At 61.8% G+C, this 13,962-nt stretch overlaps 2 protein-coding genes across 2 annotated transcripts in view; both read left to right on the top strand.

Moving 5' to 3' along the window:
* LOC134651450 (superoxide dismutase [Cu-Zn]) overlaps nucleotides 1–5,817 on the top strand; it is a 394,084-nt gene extending 388,267 nt beyond the window's left edge. The window contains exon 6 of the mRNA XM_063506558.1: nucleotides 5,808–5,817. The gene's annotated coding sequence lies outside the window, so the exon portion shown is untranslated. The remainder of the gene's footprint in view (nucleotides 1–5,807) is intronic.
* Nucleotides 5,818–9,238: 3,421 nt separating this feature from the next.
* On the top strand, nucleotides 9,239–10,186 carry LOC134651736 (uncharacterized). Its single transcript, XM_063506837.1, has one exon. The coding sequence runs from the start codon at nucleotides 9,239–9,241 to the stop codon at nucleotides 10,184–10,186; it is 948 nt and encodes a 315-aa protein (XP_063362907.1).
* The last annotated feature ends 3,776 nt before the right edge of the window (nucleotides 10,187–13,962 follow it).

Here is a 13,962-nt window from a genome sequence, read left to right on the forward strand (position 1 = left end):
TGCCGGGAAAAGCAGGAAGACCAAAGCTGCCGATGGCCCCCGGGCCCCCTCGCAGTCGGTCGAATCGCCGGCCATGGAACAGGCCGCGACGCAACAGGCGGATGAATCGATGGTCGTCGGGTAAATGGCCACCATCGAATTCCTGCAGGGAAACATCAACCACTGCGCCAAGGCTCAGGATCTCCTTTACCAGAGCATGGCGCAGTGGTCGATTCACATCGCCGTAATAGCGGAGCCCTACAAGGTGCCGGCCAGAGACGACTGGGCCGGGGACCTTGACGAAGCTGTGGCAATAACTACGCGGAGCGCTGCCGGCTCCAGTCCGTTTAAAAGCGTAACGAAGGGCCATGGTTTCGTTGCGGCGGTCTGCGGAGATCTGGTGGTGGTCGGCGTATACTTCTCCCCGAACGTTGGCCTGGCCGAGTTCGAGAGATTCCTCGTGGAGGTCGGTGCTCTCGTTGGTCGGCTGCACCCCATGCCGGTCATCGTGGCTGGCGACTTTAACGCGAAGCATGCAGCGTGGGGATCCTCAGTGTCAGATCCGCGGGGACGAACTCTTTTGGAGTGGGCAATTGCCGCCAACCTAGTTGTCGTGAACCGTGGGACGGCAAACACATGCGTGCGCCAACAGGGCGGCTCCATCGTAGACATCACGTTTGCGAACGCCGCCCTGGCCAGCCGTATTAATAGATGGGAGGTCCTGGTGGGCGTCGAGACTCTATCGGATCACCGTTACATTCGGTTTGGAGTCTCTACGCTCCCTAGGCCCCCTCTCCCAAGTCGGAGTGACTCGGTCGAGAGCGGCCCGCGGTGGGTACTCAAAAAACTCGACCGGGAAGCCCTAGAGTTGGCGGCCATGGTGCAAGCATGGCCAACGGTACCGGAGGAGGCGGACGATGTCGAGGCTGAAGCCACATGGTTCCGCAACTGCATGACGGAGGTCTGCGACGCGGCCATGCCCCGAGCCAAGGCTTTCTCTCCACGGCGATCCGTGTACTGGTGGTCTCCAGATCTTGCGCAGTTGCGCGAGGAGTGTGTGCTCAGAAGACGCCAGTACACGCGACAGCGAGGTCGGCAGCAGAGAGACGAGCGCACAGAAGCGGCTCTATATGCAGCATATAAGGAGGCAAAAGTGGCACTAAAAGCCGCCATGGCACGAGCCATCGACCGGTCACGCGAGGAGTTTCTGGAGACTCTGAACAGGGATCCATGGGGGAGGCCGTACAAGCTTGTTAGGCAAAAGCTTCGACCTTGGGCGCCCCCGCTGACGCAGAGTCTCCAGCCTCAGTTGCTGGACGACGTAGTCGAGACTCTGTTTCCGCACAGGCCTCTACAACGTCCACCGCCCATGGCTCAGCCCAGGGCCGCAGAGAGGCAGCGGGAAGAGGAAGCAGAGACGCCACCCGTGACCGAGGCAGAGCTGGGAGCGGCGGTTCTAAGGCTGCGGGCTAAAAATACAGCACCTGGGTTGGACGGGATCCCAGGTCGAGCCTGGGTGTTAGCCATGGAGGCCCTCGAGCCACGGTTGCGTCGGCTTTTCAGCACATGTCTGGAGCAGGGCCGCATTCCTGACGCCTGGAAGGTCGGTCGGTTGGTTCTGTTGCGGAAGGAGGGTCGTCCTGCGGAATCACCGTCGGCCTACCGGCCCATCGTGTTGCTGGATGAGGTCGGCAAACTCTTTGAGCGGATCATTGCGAGCCGCCTCACCAAGCACCTAGTAACGGAAGGGCCCGACCTGGCCGATTGCCAGTACGGATTCCGCAGGGGCCGCTCAACAGTCCATGCGATCCTGCGGTTGAAGGAATTGGCGGAAGAGGCAGTGTCCCAGGGCGAGGTCGTCTTGGCAGTGTCGTTGGACATCGCCAACGCCTTTAACACCCTCCCCTGGGATTGTATCAACGAGGCGCTGCTGTACCACCAAGTGCCCCACCATCTTAGCCGCATAGTAGAGGCCTACCTGCTGCGGCGGTTCGTGGCCTTCCCCGGGCAGCACGAGTGGGGGCGTCGGGAAATGGTGTGCGGTGTTCCGCAGGGGTCGGTGCTGGGGCCACTCCTGTGGAACATCGGATACGATTGGGTGTTGAGGGGTGCACACCTGCCCGGGGTCAGCCTGGTGTGCTACGCCGACGACACACTTGTGACGGTGCGGAGCGCAACGTACAGAGAGGCCGCCATCCTTGCTACGGCGGCAGTAGCCCAAGTAGTGGGCAAAATAAGACGGTTGGGGCTAGAGGTCGCGCTGCATAAATCTGAAGCCATCTGCTTTCATGGGCCCAGGAGGGCGCCCGGAGCCGGGGCTCATATCGTTGTGGGAGGTGTCCAGATTGCGATCAACTCGACGATGCGCTATCTGGGCATCACGCTGGACAGTCGTTGGAACTTCGAGGCTCACTTCGAGCGGCTGACACCAAAGCTGCTGGGGGCGGCCGGTGCGCTCGCGCGCTTGCTTCCGAACCTCGGAGGGCCGAAGAGTTCGTGCCGGCGGCTTTACTCGGGCGTTGTTCGCTCCATGGCCCTGTACGGAGCCCCAGTGTGGGCCGGCGGCCTCAGAAGGCAAAATATCACCAAGCTGCGCCAAGCGCAACGGGTGATGGCCACGAGGTCGATACGGGGCTATGGAACGATATCTGGCGAGGCCGCATGCGTGCTGGCCGGATTCCTGCCGTGGGATTTGGACGCGAGAGCCCTGGCGTCAGTTTTCTTCTGGCGCGAGGAGGCGCGGGCCCGGGATTTCTGGCCGGCACCGCGCGAGATAGAAGCCAAACGGGAGGAGCTCTCTCGCGAGGCAATCGAGCACTGGGTGGACCGGCTAGAGACACCAAGCGCGGGCGTGCGGACGATAACGGCGATTCGGCCAGTCATGTCCGAGTGGCTGGAGCGCCCGCACGGTGCACTCACTTTCCGGCTCGTGCAGATTCTCTCGGGGCATGGCTGCTTCGGGAGGTATCTGCACAAAATCGCCGGAAGAGAGCCTACCGAGGAGTGCCACGAGTGCGGCGCAGATGTGGACACGGCAGAACACACTCTGGAGGTGTGCCCTGCGTGGGGGCCGGAGCGACAAGAACTGATAGCCATAGTGGGGCCGGACCTGTCGCTGCCGGCTGTGGTCAAGTCCATGGTCGACAGCGACCGATCCTGGCAGGCGGTGGCAAACTTCTGTGAGCTCACTATGGCACAGAAGGAAACGGCGGAACGGGCCAGAGAAGTCGACCCCATGGCCGACCAACGGCGCCGCAAGCGTGCTCCACGCAGACGGGTCGCACAAGACCGCCGTCTGCCTCCATAGGGGACCTTAGGATGACAGGCATGGGGACGCCTGTCATCCGACTCGCCCGTCGTCCCTGAGTCGGTGGCCGCACCCGATTCGGCCCGAAGAGCACAAGGCCAACAGGGGCCTCCAAAGGCGGTGTCTGCGTAGCGGACTGGTGCTGGTGGTGCTGTGGAAGTCAAGCGCGAGCGTTCCTGCAGCCCACCGCTACAGCACAACGGCGGCAGACGGAGGGGTTGTTTTAGTGGGTAGACTCGGGGTCTCATGAGCCCATGACGAGGAGTCCCACATAACCACCCGGGTTGGTTCCCGGGCCCGGGTGGCATGCGTAACGCATTTTTTCCCCTCCTAAAAAAAAAAAAAAAAAAAAAAAAAAAAAAAAAAAAAAAAAAGGTTAGGTTAGGTTAGGTTAGGTTAGGTTAGGTTAGGTTAGGTTCCACGGATCTTCCCCCTCGAAGTGCTGCCACCTTGCCGTGGTGGGGGGGCTTGCGTGTCTCAATGATCCTCGGGGCTACGCCGGACAGGGCTACCCATACCAGACAGGCCTGGGGTGAGAGACCAGACAAAGAGCGGCACATGACGGTTCTCCCCGCGTCCCTCTGACGGAGCAGAGGGCGCAGGGGAAGTACATAGGGTGGGCGGGCCTGGCCTGAGATGTGTGTGGATCTCACGAGGCCAGGTACCCGCGACGGAGGCACGCACGGTGGTGGTGCGCGTGCACCGTGTTTGAAGGAGCCCTAATATTGGGCAGCGGCCGCCTTTCGAGCGGCGTGGGATGGCGGGCCTTCAAGGCTCGCGGCGCGACGGGTCTGGCAGTTGCAGTCATGCGACTGCTGGGTGAGTTTTGGCTCCCCGTCGGGCAACCCGTAACCCGCACTGAGCCGGCCGGGGGTGCTGCTCATTGAGAGTAGCACCGCGTGGAAGAAAACCACTATAATAAATTACCCCAATCCCAAGGTGAGCAATCGCGCCGATGGGATGCGTGGCTGGAGGGAGTCCAGTCCCGAGCGTGCGGGGGAGCCCACCCCTTAAAAAAGCTAATCATGGAGATCGGCAACTTTAAAATTCTCCGGGCGGGTACCCAATCCCGTTCACTCGCTTCGGCGGGTGAGAGCCCCGTCGTATACGGAGGGGGCAAAAGTTGCTTCGTGGGCCGGCGGGATGCCGGCTCTCGTGAACACGACATTGGCTATGAACAAACGGAACTCGATTACGCAAGCGATATGGATATTTTGCGGATGAGGGGAGGAAACTCTGAAGACGAGGAGGAAAGGGTCTTTTTCCCGCGAAGCTCCTTGGCGCGTTCGCGAACGTGTCACAGCACAGTCAATGTGTGGACTATCCAAGCCCACGCATTGACCTCAGCTTGCCCGAGCTGCAGATTCCTCCGTTTGGAGGGGTTGACGTCCTAACAGAGGCAAGGGACAGGCAGGGCCGCTTTATACGGCGTGCGCCAAGTGCAACTCCGAGCACCGCCACAGAAGTAGGGGCAAGTCAGGAGGAGCCACGCGCACTACTGGCGCTCGAGGGAGGCCGTGAGGCCAGGTTCGAGAGGGTCGCCAAAGTCCTCCTGACCCGAATAGACCCAGGGATTCTAGCGGGAGGGGGGGGTGACTCGGACGGCACCATGTACACGGTGCGGTCCAGCCCGTCGCCGGTGACTCCCCCCCCCCCTAGTCGCCATGGGAGCCCGACCACGGAACGTCAAGGAACCGACGTGGAGGGGAAGGCTCCAACGGGCAACCCCAGAAACCGGGGAAAGGGAAAGGTGCGCCCACGGAAGCCGACCCCACTCAAACCCGCGGGCCCAGTGCCAATTTCGGACGTGGAGACAACGGAGGGTGAAGAGTGGAGTGGTGGGAGGATGTGGCAGGACCGCCCAGAAAAAAGACCTCGACCATCCGACTCGGACTCTATGCCAGGCTCCAGCGGAGATGAGGGACGCCGTTCAACCGGCAGCGGGGGCTCATCCCAAGCCTCTAAACGCCGGGGCCGCCCCCCCACGACTGGGAATTACATGGGCATGGCTAAGGCAAGAGAAGCTTATAACCGTGCCCTCCGGGAAGAGGCTCGCCTCGAGGCGGAGAAAGAGCTGGAACAAATGGAAATCCGAACGCGGCAAGGGTTCCGCAAAGACACCATTCCTCGGCCTGGGGCGAACCCCGAAGAAGAGCCCGGCATACGGGACCTGAGACGACAGGTCGCGGATAGTGTGGCTGTCATCGAAAGGGTGGCAGCCACATCAAAGAATCTGAAGGGCCCGTACATCCGCCGCCTAAAAGACGCCTCGTCGGCAATCACGGATGCGTTTGCTGAACTCAGCCAACGCACAGCCACCGAGGAAACGACGCGGCTTCAGGCCGACAACGACCGGTTGAGGGGGGAGATGGCCAGTCTCCGAAAAGAAATGGCCGAAATTAAGGCCCAAATGGAGGCGATGCGTCAGCAGGGCAGTGCTGCATCCTCCCTACCCGGACAGGATAGGAGTTCGAAGACGGTGGCCGAACAGAGCAAAACCTCGGCGCCTCTGACGAAGGAGATCTGTCGCGTGGTCATGGCCCAGGTGACGTCGTACCTGGACGCCCACATGACCACAATCAAAGACAGACTCCTCCCTCCGTCCGGCGGAGAGACTACTCAGAAGGAAAAAAGGCTCGCGGGCGCTTCCTCGAAGGCCCTGGTCTCGCCTATGGTGCCTGCAAAGGGACCTTCCTCCTCAGGCTCTGTGGGGAGGGAGAAGAAGAAGAAGCCCCGGAAGGGAAGCTCCGCCCAGGAAATCCCGGCCCCGGTAATGCCAGGCTCCGCCGCTGCTGCGCTGGCGCCTGCACCTGCCACGTCAACCTGGTCCGAGGTAGCAAAGAAGGGGAAAAAGGGAAAGCCCAAGGGTGCAAGAAAGGAGGTGAACCTTACGAACAAGGCTCCACCAAAGAAAGCCCGGAAGCTTCGCCTTCCTAACACATCAGCGGTGGTGCTTACACTGATACCCCAGGCCGATAGCAGCACGAGCTACGCCGCCGTACTCAACGAGGCTAAAAGCAAGGTCGACATTGACTCGATGGGGATCGCGGGTGTTCGGATCCGAAGGACCGCCACGGATGCCCGCGCCTTCGAGATCCCCGGAGCGGCGAGCGGCCAAAAGGCAGATGATCTGGCCGCCAAACTGCGGGAGGTGCTGGACCCTGCCCTGGTCCGTATATCTAGGCCCACCAAATGCGCGGAGATGCGCATCTCGGGCCTGGACGACTCCGTGCTTTCCTCGGAAGTGGTGGCGGCGGTAGCAAAGGAAGGTGGCTGCGCAGAGGAGGACATCAAGTCCGGGGAGGTCACGCTCGGCCCTTCGGGGCTGGGTACGGTGTGGCTGCGGTGTCCTATCGCAGCTGCCAAAAAGGTGGCGCAGGGCGGACGGGTCCGCGTGGGGTGGGTGTCGGCGCAGGTCAGACTGCTCGACAGTCGGCCCACGCGATGCTTCCGATGCTTGGAAGTGGGACACGTGCGTGCGAAGTGCAAGTCGGAGGTGGATCGGAGCCTTATATGTTACCGTTGCAGTGGGACGGGCCATATCGCGCGTGACTGCAATGCCACCGCGCATTGCTCATTGTGCGCCGCTGCGGGCATCCGTGCAGACCATAGGGTGGGAAGCAAAACATGCAACCCACCCAAACGGAAGAAAACTGCTGCAGGTGGCCCCGGAGCCTCTACGCAGCCAAGTCCCCCACGAAGGCCTGAGCCTGGGGTCGAGGAGGATCGGACAGCCAATGGCTAGGAATGGCCGTCCGGTATCTGCAGGCGAATATCAACCATTCCGCCAGAGCTCAAGACCTCCTGCTCCAAAGCATGGCGGAGTGGTTGATACAGGTCGCGGTGGTGGCAGAGCCCTACTCTGTGCCCCCGAGGGACAACTGGGCTGGTGACAGGGATGGCCTAGTAGCGGTTGTCACGCAGGCCCAAGCTAATGCGCCGCGTCACCAAAACGTCACCAGAGGCCACGGCTTTGTCGCCACACTATTAGGAGACACGATGGTGGTCGGGGCGTATTTCTCGCCAAACAGGAGACTGGCCGAGTTCGAGTCATTCCTGGATGAGGTGGGCTCTCTGATCGGCAGCAGTCGCCCGGGGCTGGTGCTCGTCGCTGGAGACTTTAACGCCAAGTCCACGACATGGGGATCCCCAGCGACGGACGCGAGAGGGCAGGCCATGGAAGAATGGGCGGTCGAAGTGGGGTTGCAGATCCTCAACAGGGGGTCGACACACACGTGCGTGCGACAGCGGGGCGGGTCAATTGTGGATCTAACAATGGCCAGCCCTGCTCTCGCACGGCGCGTAATGGGGTGGGGAGTGAGGGTAGACGTGGAGACGCTGTCGGATCATCGCTACATTCGATTCGATGTCTCCACGTTCCCTGCCACTCCAAGGGGTGTCGGTCGACCCACTGCGGGGGAAGGGCCGCGCTGGAAACTGCGCAAACTCGACCGAGAAATGGCCAAAGAGGCAGCGATTGTCGAGGGGTGGCAGGCCGGGCCTAGGCCCATCGGTGAAGTCGACGCCGAGGCGGAGCGGCAGGTTGCTGCTCTCCAGCGCATATGCGATGCAGCAATGCCCCGAGCAAAGGCGACTCCGCCGCGGCGCCGGCTTTACTGGTGGCGCGAGGAGCTTCGTGAGGCACGAAGCGGATGCACAGCTGCGCGCCGCCAATACACCAGGAGCAGACGGAGAAGGATACGCGATCCGGCCAGGGAGGATGAGCTCTACGCCGCCTACCGAGCCAAATGCCACGCCCTGCAGGCAGGCATCGCACAGGCTAGGGAAGCGGCGTGGAAGGAGTGGCTGGAGACGCTGGACCGGGACCCATGGGGACGCCCTTACAAAACTGTAAGGGCAAAACTCCGGCCTTGGGCCCCTCCGCTAACCAGCAGCCTTGAGCCGGACCTCTTAGGACGAATCCTTACTGGTCTGTTCCCTGAAAGAGGTGTATGGCATCCGCCAGCGATGGGTGGGAACGCTACCAGCACTGCGGTAGAGGAGGACATACCTCCTGTCACAGAGGGGGAACTCGGGGCAGCGGTGTTAAGGCTCCGGCTGAAAAACAGCGCCCCCGGACTTGACGGTGTGCCCGGACGTGTCGTGGTGCTCGCGCTTGGTGAGCTGGAGGAGAGAGTGAGGGCCCTTTTCCGCGCATGTCTCCAACAGGGTCGGTTCCCGCGAAGCTGGAAGACCGGTAAGCTCGTCCTTCTTCAGAAGGACGGGCGCCCGGCTGAGTCGCCGTCGGCCTATCGCCCCATAGTCTTGCTTGACGAGATGGGCAAGCTCCTTGAGCGAGTGCTCGCGGCCCGTCTCGTCAGACACCTCGGGGAGGTAGGACCCGACTTGCACGAGTGCCAGTACGGCTTTCGGCGGGAAAGGTCGACCATTGATGCCATAGCGCGGTTGAGGGTCCTCGCCGATGGGGCAGTCTCACGGGGTGGAGTGCTGTTGGCAGTGTCGCTAGACATAGCGAATGCCTTCAACACTTTGCCCTTTGAGACTGTCAAGGAGGCACTGAAGTACCACGGTGTGCCCCACTATCTCAGAATAGTAGTCGAGGACTACTTCAGAGACCGGGCCATCACATACCCGACTCAAGCTGGATGGGCAAGCAGGACGGTCACGTGCGGTGTCCCACAGGGGTCAGTCCTCGGACCACTCCTGTGGAACATCGGGTACGACTGGGTGCTTCGCGGTACCAACCTGCGGGGCGTCAACGTACTATGTTACGCTGACGACACTCTCGTCACCGCAAAGGGGAGCACCCACAGGCAGGCCGTCCTGCTCGGCACAGCAGGGGTAGCTCACGTGGTGAGTCGCATTAGGGCCTTGGGACTCGAAGTGGCCCTCAACAAGTCCGAGGCTCTCTGTTTTCACGGGCCTCGAAACGCACCGCCTCCTGGGCTGGAAATAGTGGTCGGGGGAACCTCCATCGCCGTCGAGTCGACGATGCGGTACCTAGGCATTGTCCTCGACGGTCGGTGGAGCTTCACTGAGCACTTTGCGCGGAAGGCGCCAAAATTGCTGGCCGCAGCCGGAGCACTCGGGGGACTGCTCCCGAACACCGGGGGACCGGGCAGCACATGCCGCCGCCTTTATCAGGGTGTTGTGCGCTCCATGGCACTCTATGGGGCCCCAATATGGGCAGAATCCCTGAACGCTCGGAACGTGGCCCTGTTGCGCAGACCCCAACGGGTTATAGCCACAAGAGCAATACGAGCGTACAGGACGGTCTCCTTTGAGGCGGCGACGTTGCTGGCCGGCAGCCCACCATGGGACCTGGAGGCTGGGGTCCTGGCGGCGGTATACTGGCAAGTTGCGGAAGAGCGGGCGGCGGGAAATCGTCCACTTCCGGAGGAGATCAAGCTTTGGAGGGAGGAGGCCAAGGATGACCTTCTCCGGAGGTGGGATGAAAGGCTAGAAGCCCCGAGCGCAAGCCGCGAGGTGGTGGGCGCAGTACGCCCAGTCCTTAGGGACTGGTTGAAGCGCGACTTCGGGCCAATGACGTACCACTTGACACAGGTACTTACTGGGCACGGTTGCTTTGGTAGGTACCTGTGGCGAGTGGCACGACGAGAGGACACAGCGGTGTGCAAGCACTGTGACAGAGGTGAGGAGGACACGGCGCATCACACCCGCGCCGTATGCCCTGCGTGGGATGAACCGAGATCGGAGATGGCTGCGGTTCTTGGAGCAGACCTATCGCTGCCGGCAATAGCCAGTGCGATGGTCCGCAACAGAGGCACCTGGGAGGCGGTCGTCGCGTTCTGCGACGCTGTCATGTCCCTAAAGGAGGCGGCGGAGAGAGAGCGAGAGGACGATCCCCTCTCGCTCCCTATCCGCCGAAAAAGGACCGGGCGGAGGCGGGCCGCGTATGACCGCCGCTTGCCGCCCTAACTGGGACCTCGGGCAGGAGATCGGGGGGTCTCCTGCCTGACGAGAGTGTCCCGAGGCGGATAAGGCACAAAAGTGCACACCTAGGAGGGACAGTGGCAAAAGCCGCAACAGCCGAGCCCGCAAGGGCGACACGCACATGGCAGGGCCGAGGTAAGCGCCAAGCGTTCCCTTAGTCCTACCTCAGGCGGAGCGAGGGTACACCGAGGGGTTTTAGTGGGTAGGCCTCCCCCTAAGGGAGGAGAGTCCCACATAACTCCCGAACCCCCCCCCCGGGGGGCGGGAGTATGCGAAACGCATTTCCCCTCGTAAAAAAAAAAAAAAAAAAAAAAAAAAAAAAAAAAAAAAAAAGGTTCCACGGATCTTCCCCCTCGAAGTGCTGCCACCTTGCCGTGGTGGGGGGGCTTGCGTGTCTCAATGATCCTCGGGGCTACGCCGGACAGGGCTACCCATACCAGACAGGCCTGGGGTGAGAGACCAGACAAAGAGCGGCACATGACGGTTCTCCCCGCGTCCCTCTGACGGAGCAGAGGGCGCAGGGGAAGTACATAGGGTGGGCGGGCCTGGCCTGAGATGTGTGTGGATCTCACGAGGCCAGGTACCCGCGACGGAGGCACGCACGGTGGTGGTGCGCGTGCACCGTGTTTGAAGGAGCCCTAATATTGGGCAGCGGCCGCCTTTCGAGCGGCGTGGGATGGCGGGCCTTCAAGGCTCGCGGCGCGACGGGTCTGGCAGTTGCAGTCATGCGACTGCTGGGTGAGTTTTGGCTCCCCGTCGGGCAACCCGTAACCCGCACTGAGCCGGCCGGGGGTGCTGCTCATTGAGAGTAGCACCGCGTGGAAGAAAACCACTATAATAAATTACCCCAATCCCAAGGTGAGCAATCGCGCCGATGGGATGCGTGGCTGGAGGGAGTCCAGTCCCGAGCGTGCGGGGGAGCCCACCCCTTAAAAAAGCTAATCATGGAGATCGGCAACTTTAAAATTCTCCGGGCGGGTACCCAATCCCGTTCACTCGCTTCGGCGGGTGAGAGCCCCGTCGTATACGGAGGGGGCAAAAGTTGCTTCGTGGGCCGGCGGGATGCCGGCTCTCGTGAACACGACATTGGCTATGAACAAACGGAACTCGATTACGCAAGCGATATGGATATTTTGCGGATGAGGGGAGGAAACTCTGAAGACGAGGAGGAAAGGGTCTTTTTCCCGCGAAGCTCCTTGGCGCGTTCGCCCGTGCAGGGGCCTGTCCCTGCACAGGCGAACGTGTCACAGCACAGTCAATGTGTGGACTATCCAAGCCCACGCATTGACCTCAGCTTGCCCGAGCTGCAGATTCCTCCGTTTGGAGGGGTTGACGTCCTAACAGAGGCAAGGGACAGGCAGGGCCGCTTTATACGGCGTGCGCCAAGTGCAACTCCGAGCACCGCCACAGAAGTAGGGGCAAGACAGGAGGAGCCACGCGCACTACTGGCGCTCGAGGGAGGCCGTGAGGCCAGGTTCGAGAGGGTCGCCAAAGTCCTCCTGACCCGAATAGACCCAGGGATTCTAGCGGGAGGGGGGGGTGACTCGGACGGCACCACGTACACGGTGCGGTCCAGCCCGTCGCCGGTGACTCCCCCCCCCCCTAGTCGCCATGGGAACCCGACCACGGAACGTCAAGGAACCGACGTGGAGGGGAAGGCTCCAACGGGCAACCCCAGAAACCGGGGAAAGGGAAAGGTGCGCCCACGGATGCCGACCCCACTCAAACCCGCGGGCCCAGTGCCAATTTCGGACGTGGAGACAACGGAGGGTGAAGAGTGGAGTGGTGGGAGGATGTGGCAGGACCGCCCAGAAAAAAGACCTCGACCATCCGACTCGGACTCTATGCCAGGCTCCAGCGGAGATGAGGGACGCCGTTCAACCGGCAGCGGGGGCTCATCCCAAGCCTCTAAACGCCGGGGCCGCCCCCCCACGACTGGGAATTACATGGGCATGGCTAAGGCAAGAGAAGCTTATAACCGTGCCCTCCGGGAAGAGGCTCGCCTCGAGGCGGAGAAAGAGCTGGAACAAATGGAAATCCGAACGCGGCAAGGGTTCCGCAAAGACACCATTCCTCGGCCTGGGGCGAACCCCGAAGAAGAGCCCGGCATACGGGACCTGAGACGACAGGTCGCGGATAGTGTGGCTGTCATCGAAAGGGTGGCAGCCACATCAAAGAATCTGAAGGGCCCGTACATCCGCCGCCTAAAAGACGCCTCGTCGGCAATCACGGATGCGTTTGCTGAACTCAGCCAACGCACAGCCACCGAGGAAACGACGCGGCTTCAGGCCGACAACGACCGGCTGAGGGGGGAGATGGCCAGTCTCCGAAAAGAAATGGCCGAAATTAAGGCCCAAATGGAGGCGATGCGTCAGCAGGGCAGTGCTGCATCCTCCCTACCCGGACAGGATAGGAGTTCGAAGACGGTGGCCGAACAGAGCAAAACCTCGGCGCCTCTGACGAAGGAGATCTGTCGCGTGGTCATGGCCCAGGTGACGTCGTACCTGGACGCCCACATGACCACAATCAAAGACAGACTCCTCCCTCCGCCCGGCGCGAGGCTCGCGGGCGCTTCTTCGAAGGCCCTGGTCTCGCCTATGGTGCCTGCAAAGGGACCTTCCTCCTCAGGCTCTGTGGGGAGGGAGAAGAAGAAGAAGCCCCGGAAGGGAAGTTCCGCCCAGGAAATCCCGGCCCCGGTAATGCCAGGCTCCGCCGCTGCTGCGCTGGCGCCTGCACCTGCCACGTCAACCTGGTCCGAGGTAGTAAAGAAGGGGAAAAAGGGAAAGCCCAAGGGTGCAAAAAAGGAGGTGAGCCCGAATACGAACAAGGCTCCACCAAAGAAAGCCCGGAAGCTTCGCCTTCCTAACACATCAGCGGTGGTGCTGACACTGATACCCCAGGCCGATAGCAGCACGAGCTACGCCGCCGTACTCAACGAGGCTAAAAGCAAGGTCGACATTGACTCGATGGGGATCGCGGGTGTTCGGATCCGAAGGACCGCCACGGATGCCCGCGCCTTCGAGATCCCCGGAGCGGCGAGCGGCCAAAAGGCAGATGATCTGGCCGCCAAACTGCGGGAGGTACTGGACCCTGCCCTGGTCCGTATATCTAGGCCCACCAAATGCGCGGAGATGCGCATCTCGGGCCTGGACGACTCCGTACTTTCCTCGGAAGTGGTGGCGGCGGTAGCAAAGGAAGGTGGCTGCGCAGAGGAGGACATCAAGTCCGGGGAGGTCACGCTCGGCCCTTCGGGGTTGGGTACGGTGTGGCTGCGGTGTCCTATCGCAGCTGCCAAAAAGGTGGCGCAGGGCGGACGGGTCCGCGTGGGGTGGGTGTCGGCGCAGGTCAGACTGCTCGACAGTCGGCCCACGCGATGCTTCCGATGCTTGGAAGTGGGACACGTGCGTGCGAAGTGCAAGTCGGAGGTGGATCGGAGCCTTATATGTTACCGTTGCAGTGGGACGGGCCATATCGCGCGTGACTGCAATGCCACCGCGCATTGCTCATTGTGCGCCGCTGCGGGCATCCGTGCAGACCATAGGGTGGGAAGCAAAACATGCAACCCACCCAAACGGAAGAAAACTGCTGCAGGTGGCCCCGGAGCCTCTACGCAGCCAAGTCCCCCACGAAGGCCTGAGCCTGGGGTCGAGGAGGATCGGACGGCCAATGGCTAGGAATGGCCGTCCGGTATCTGCAGGCGAATATCAACCATTCCGCCAGAGCTCAAGACCTCCTGCTCCAAAGCATGGCGGAGTGGTTGA

Source organism: Cydia amplana, chromosome 10 (assembly GCF_948474715.1).
Source record: "Cydia amplana chromosome 10, ilCydAmpl1.1, whole genome shotgun sequence".
Taxonomy (NCBI): Eukaryota; Metazoa; Arthropoda; class Insecta; order Lepidoptera; family Tortricidae; genus Cydia; species Cydia amplana.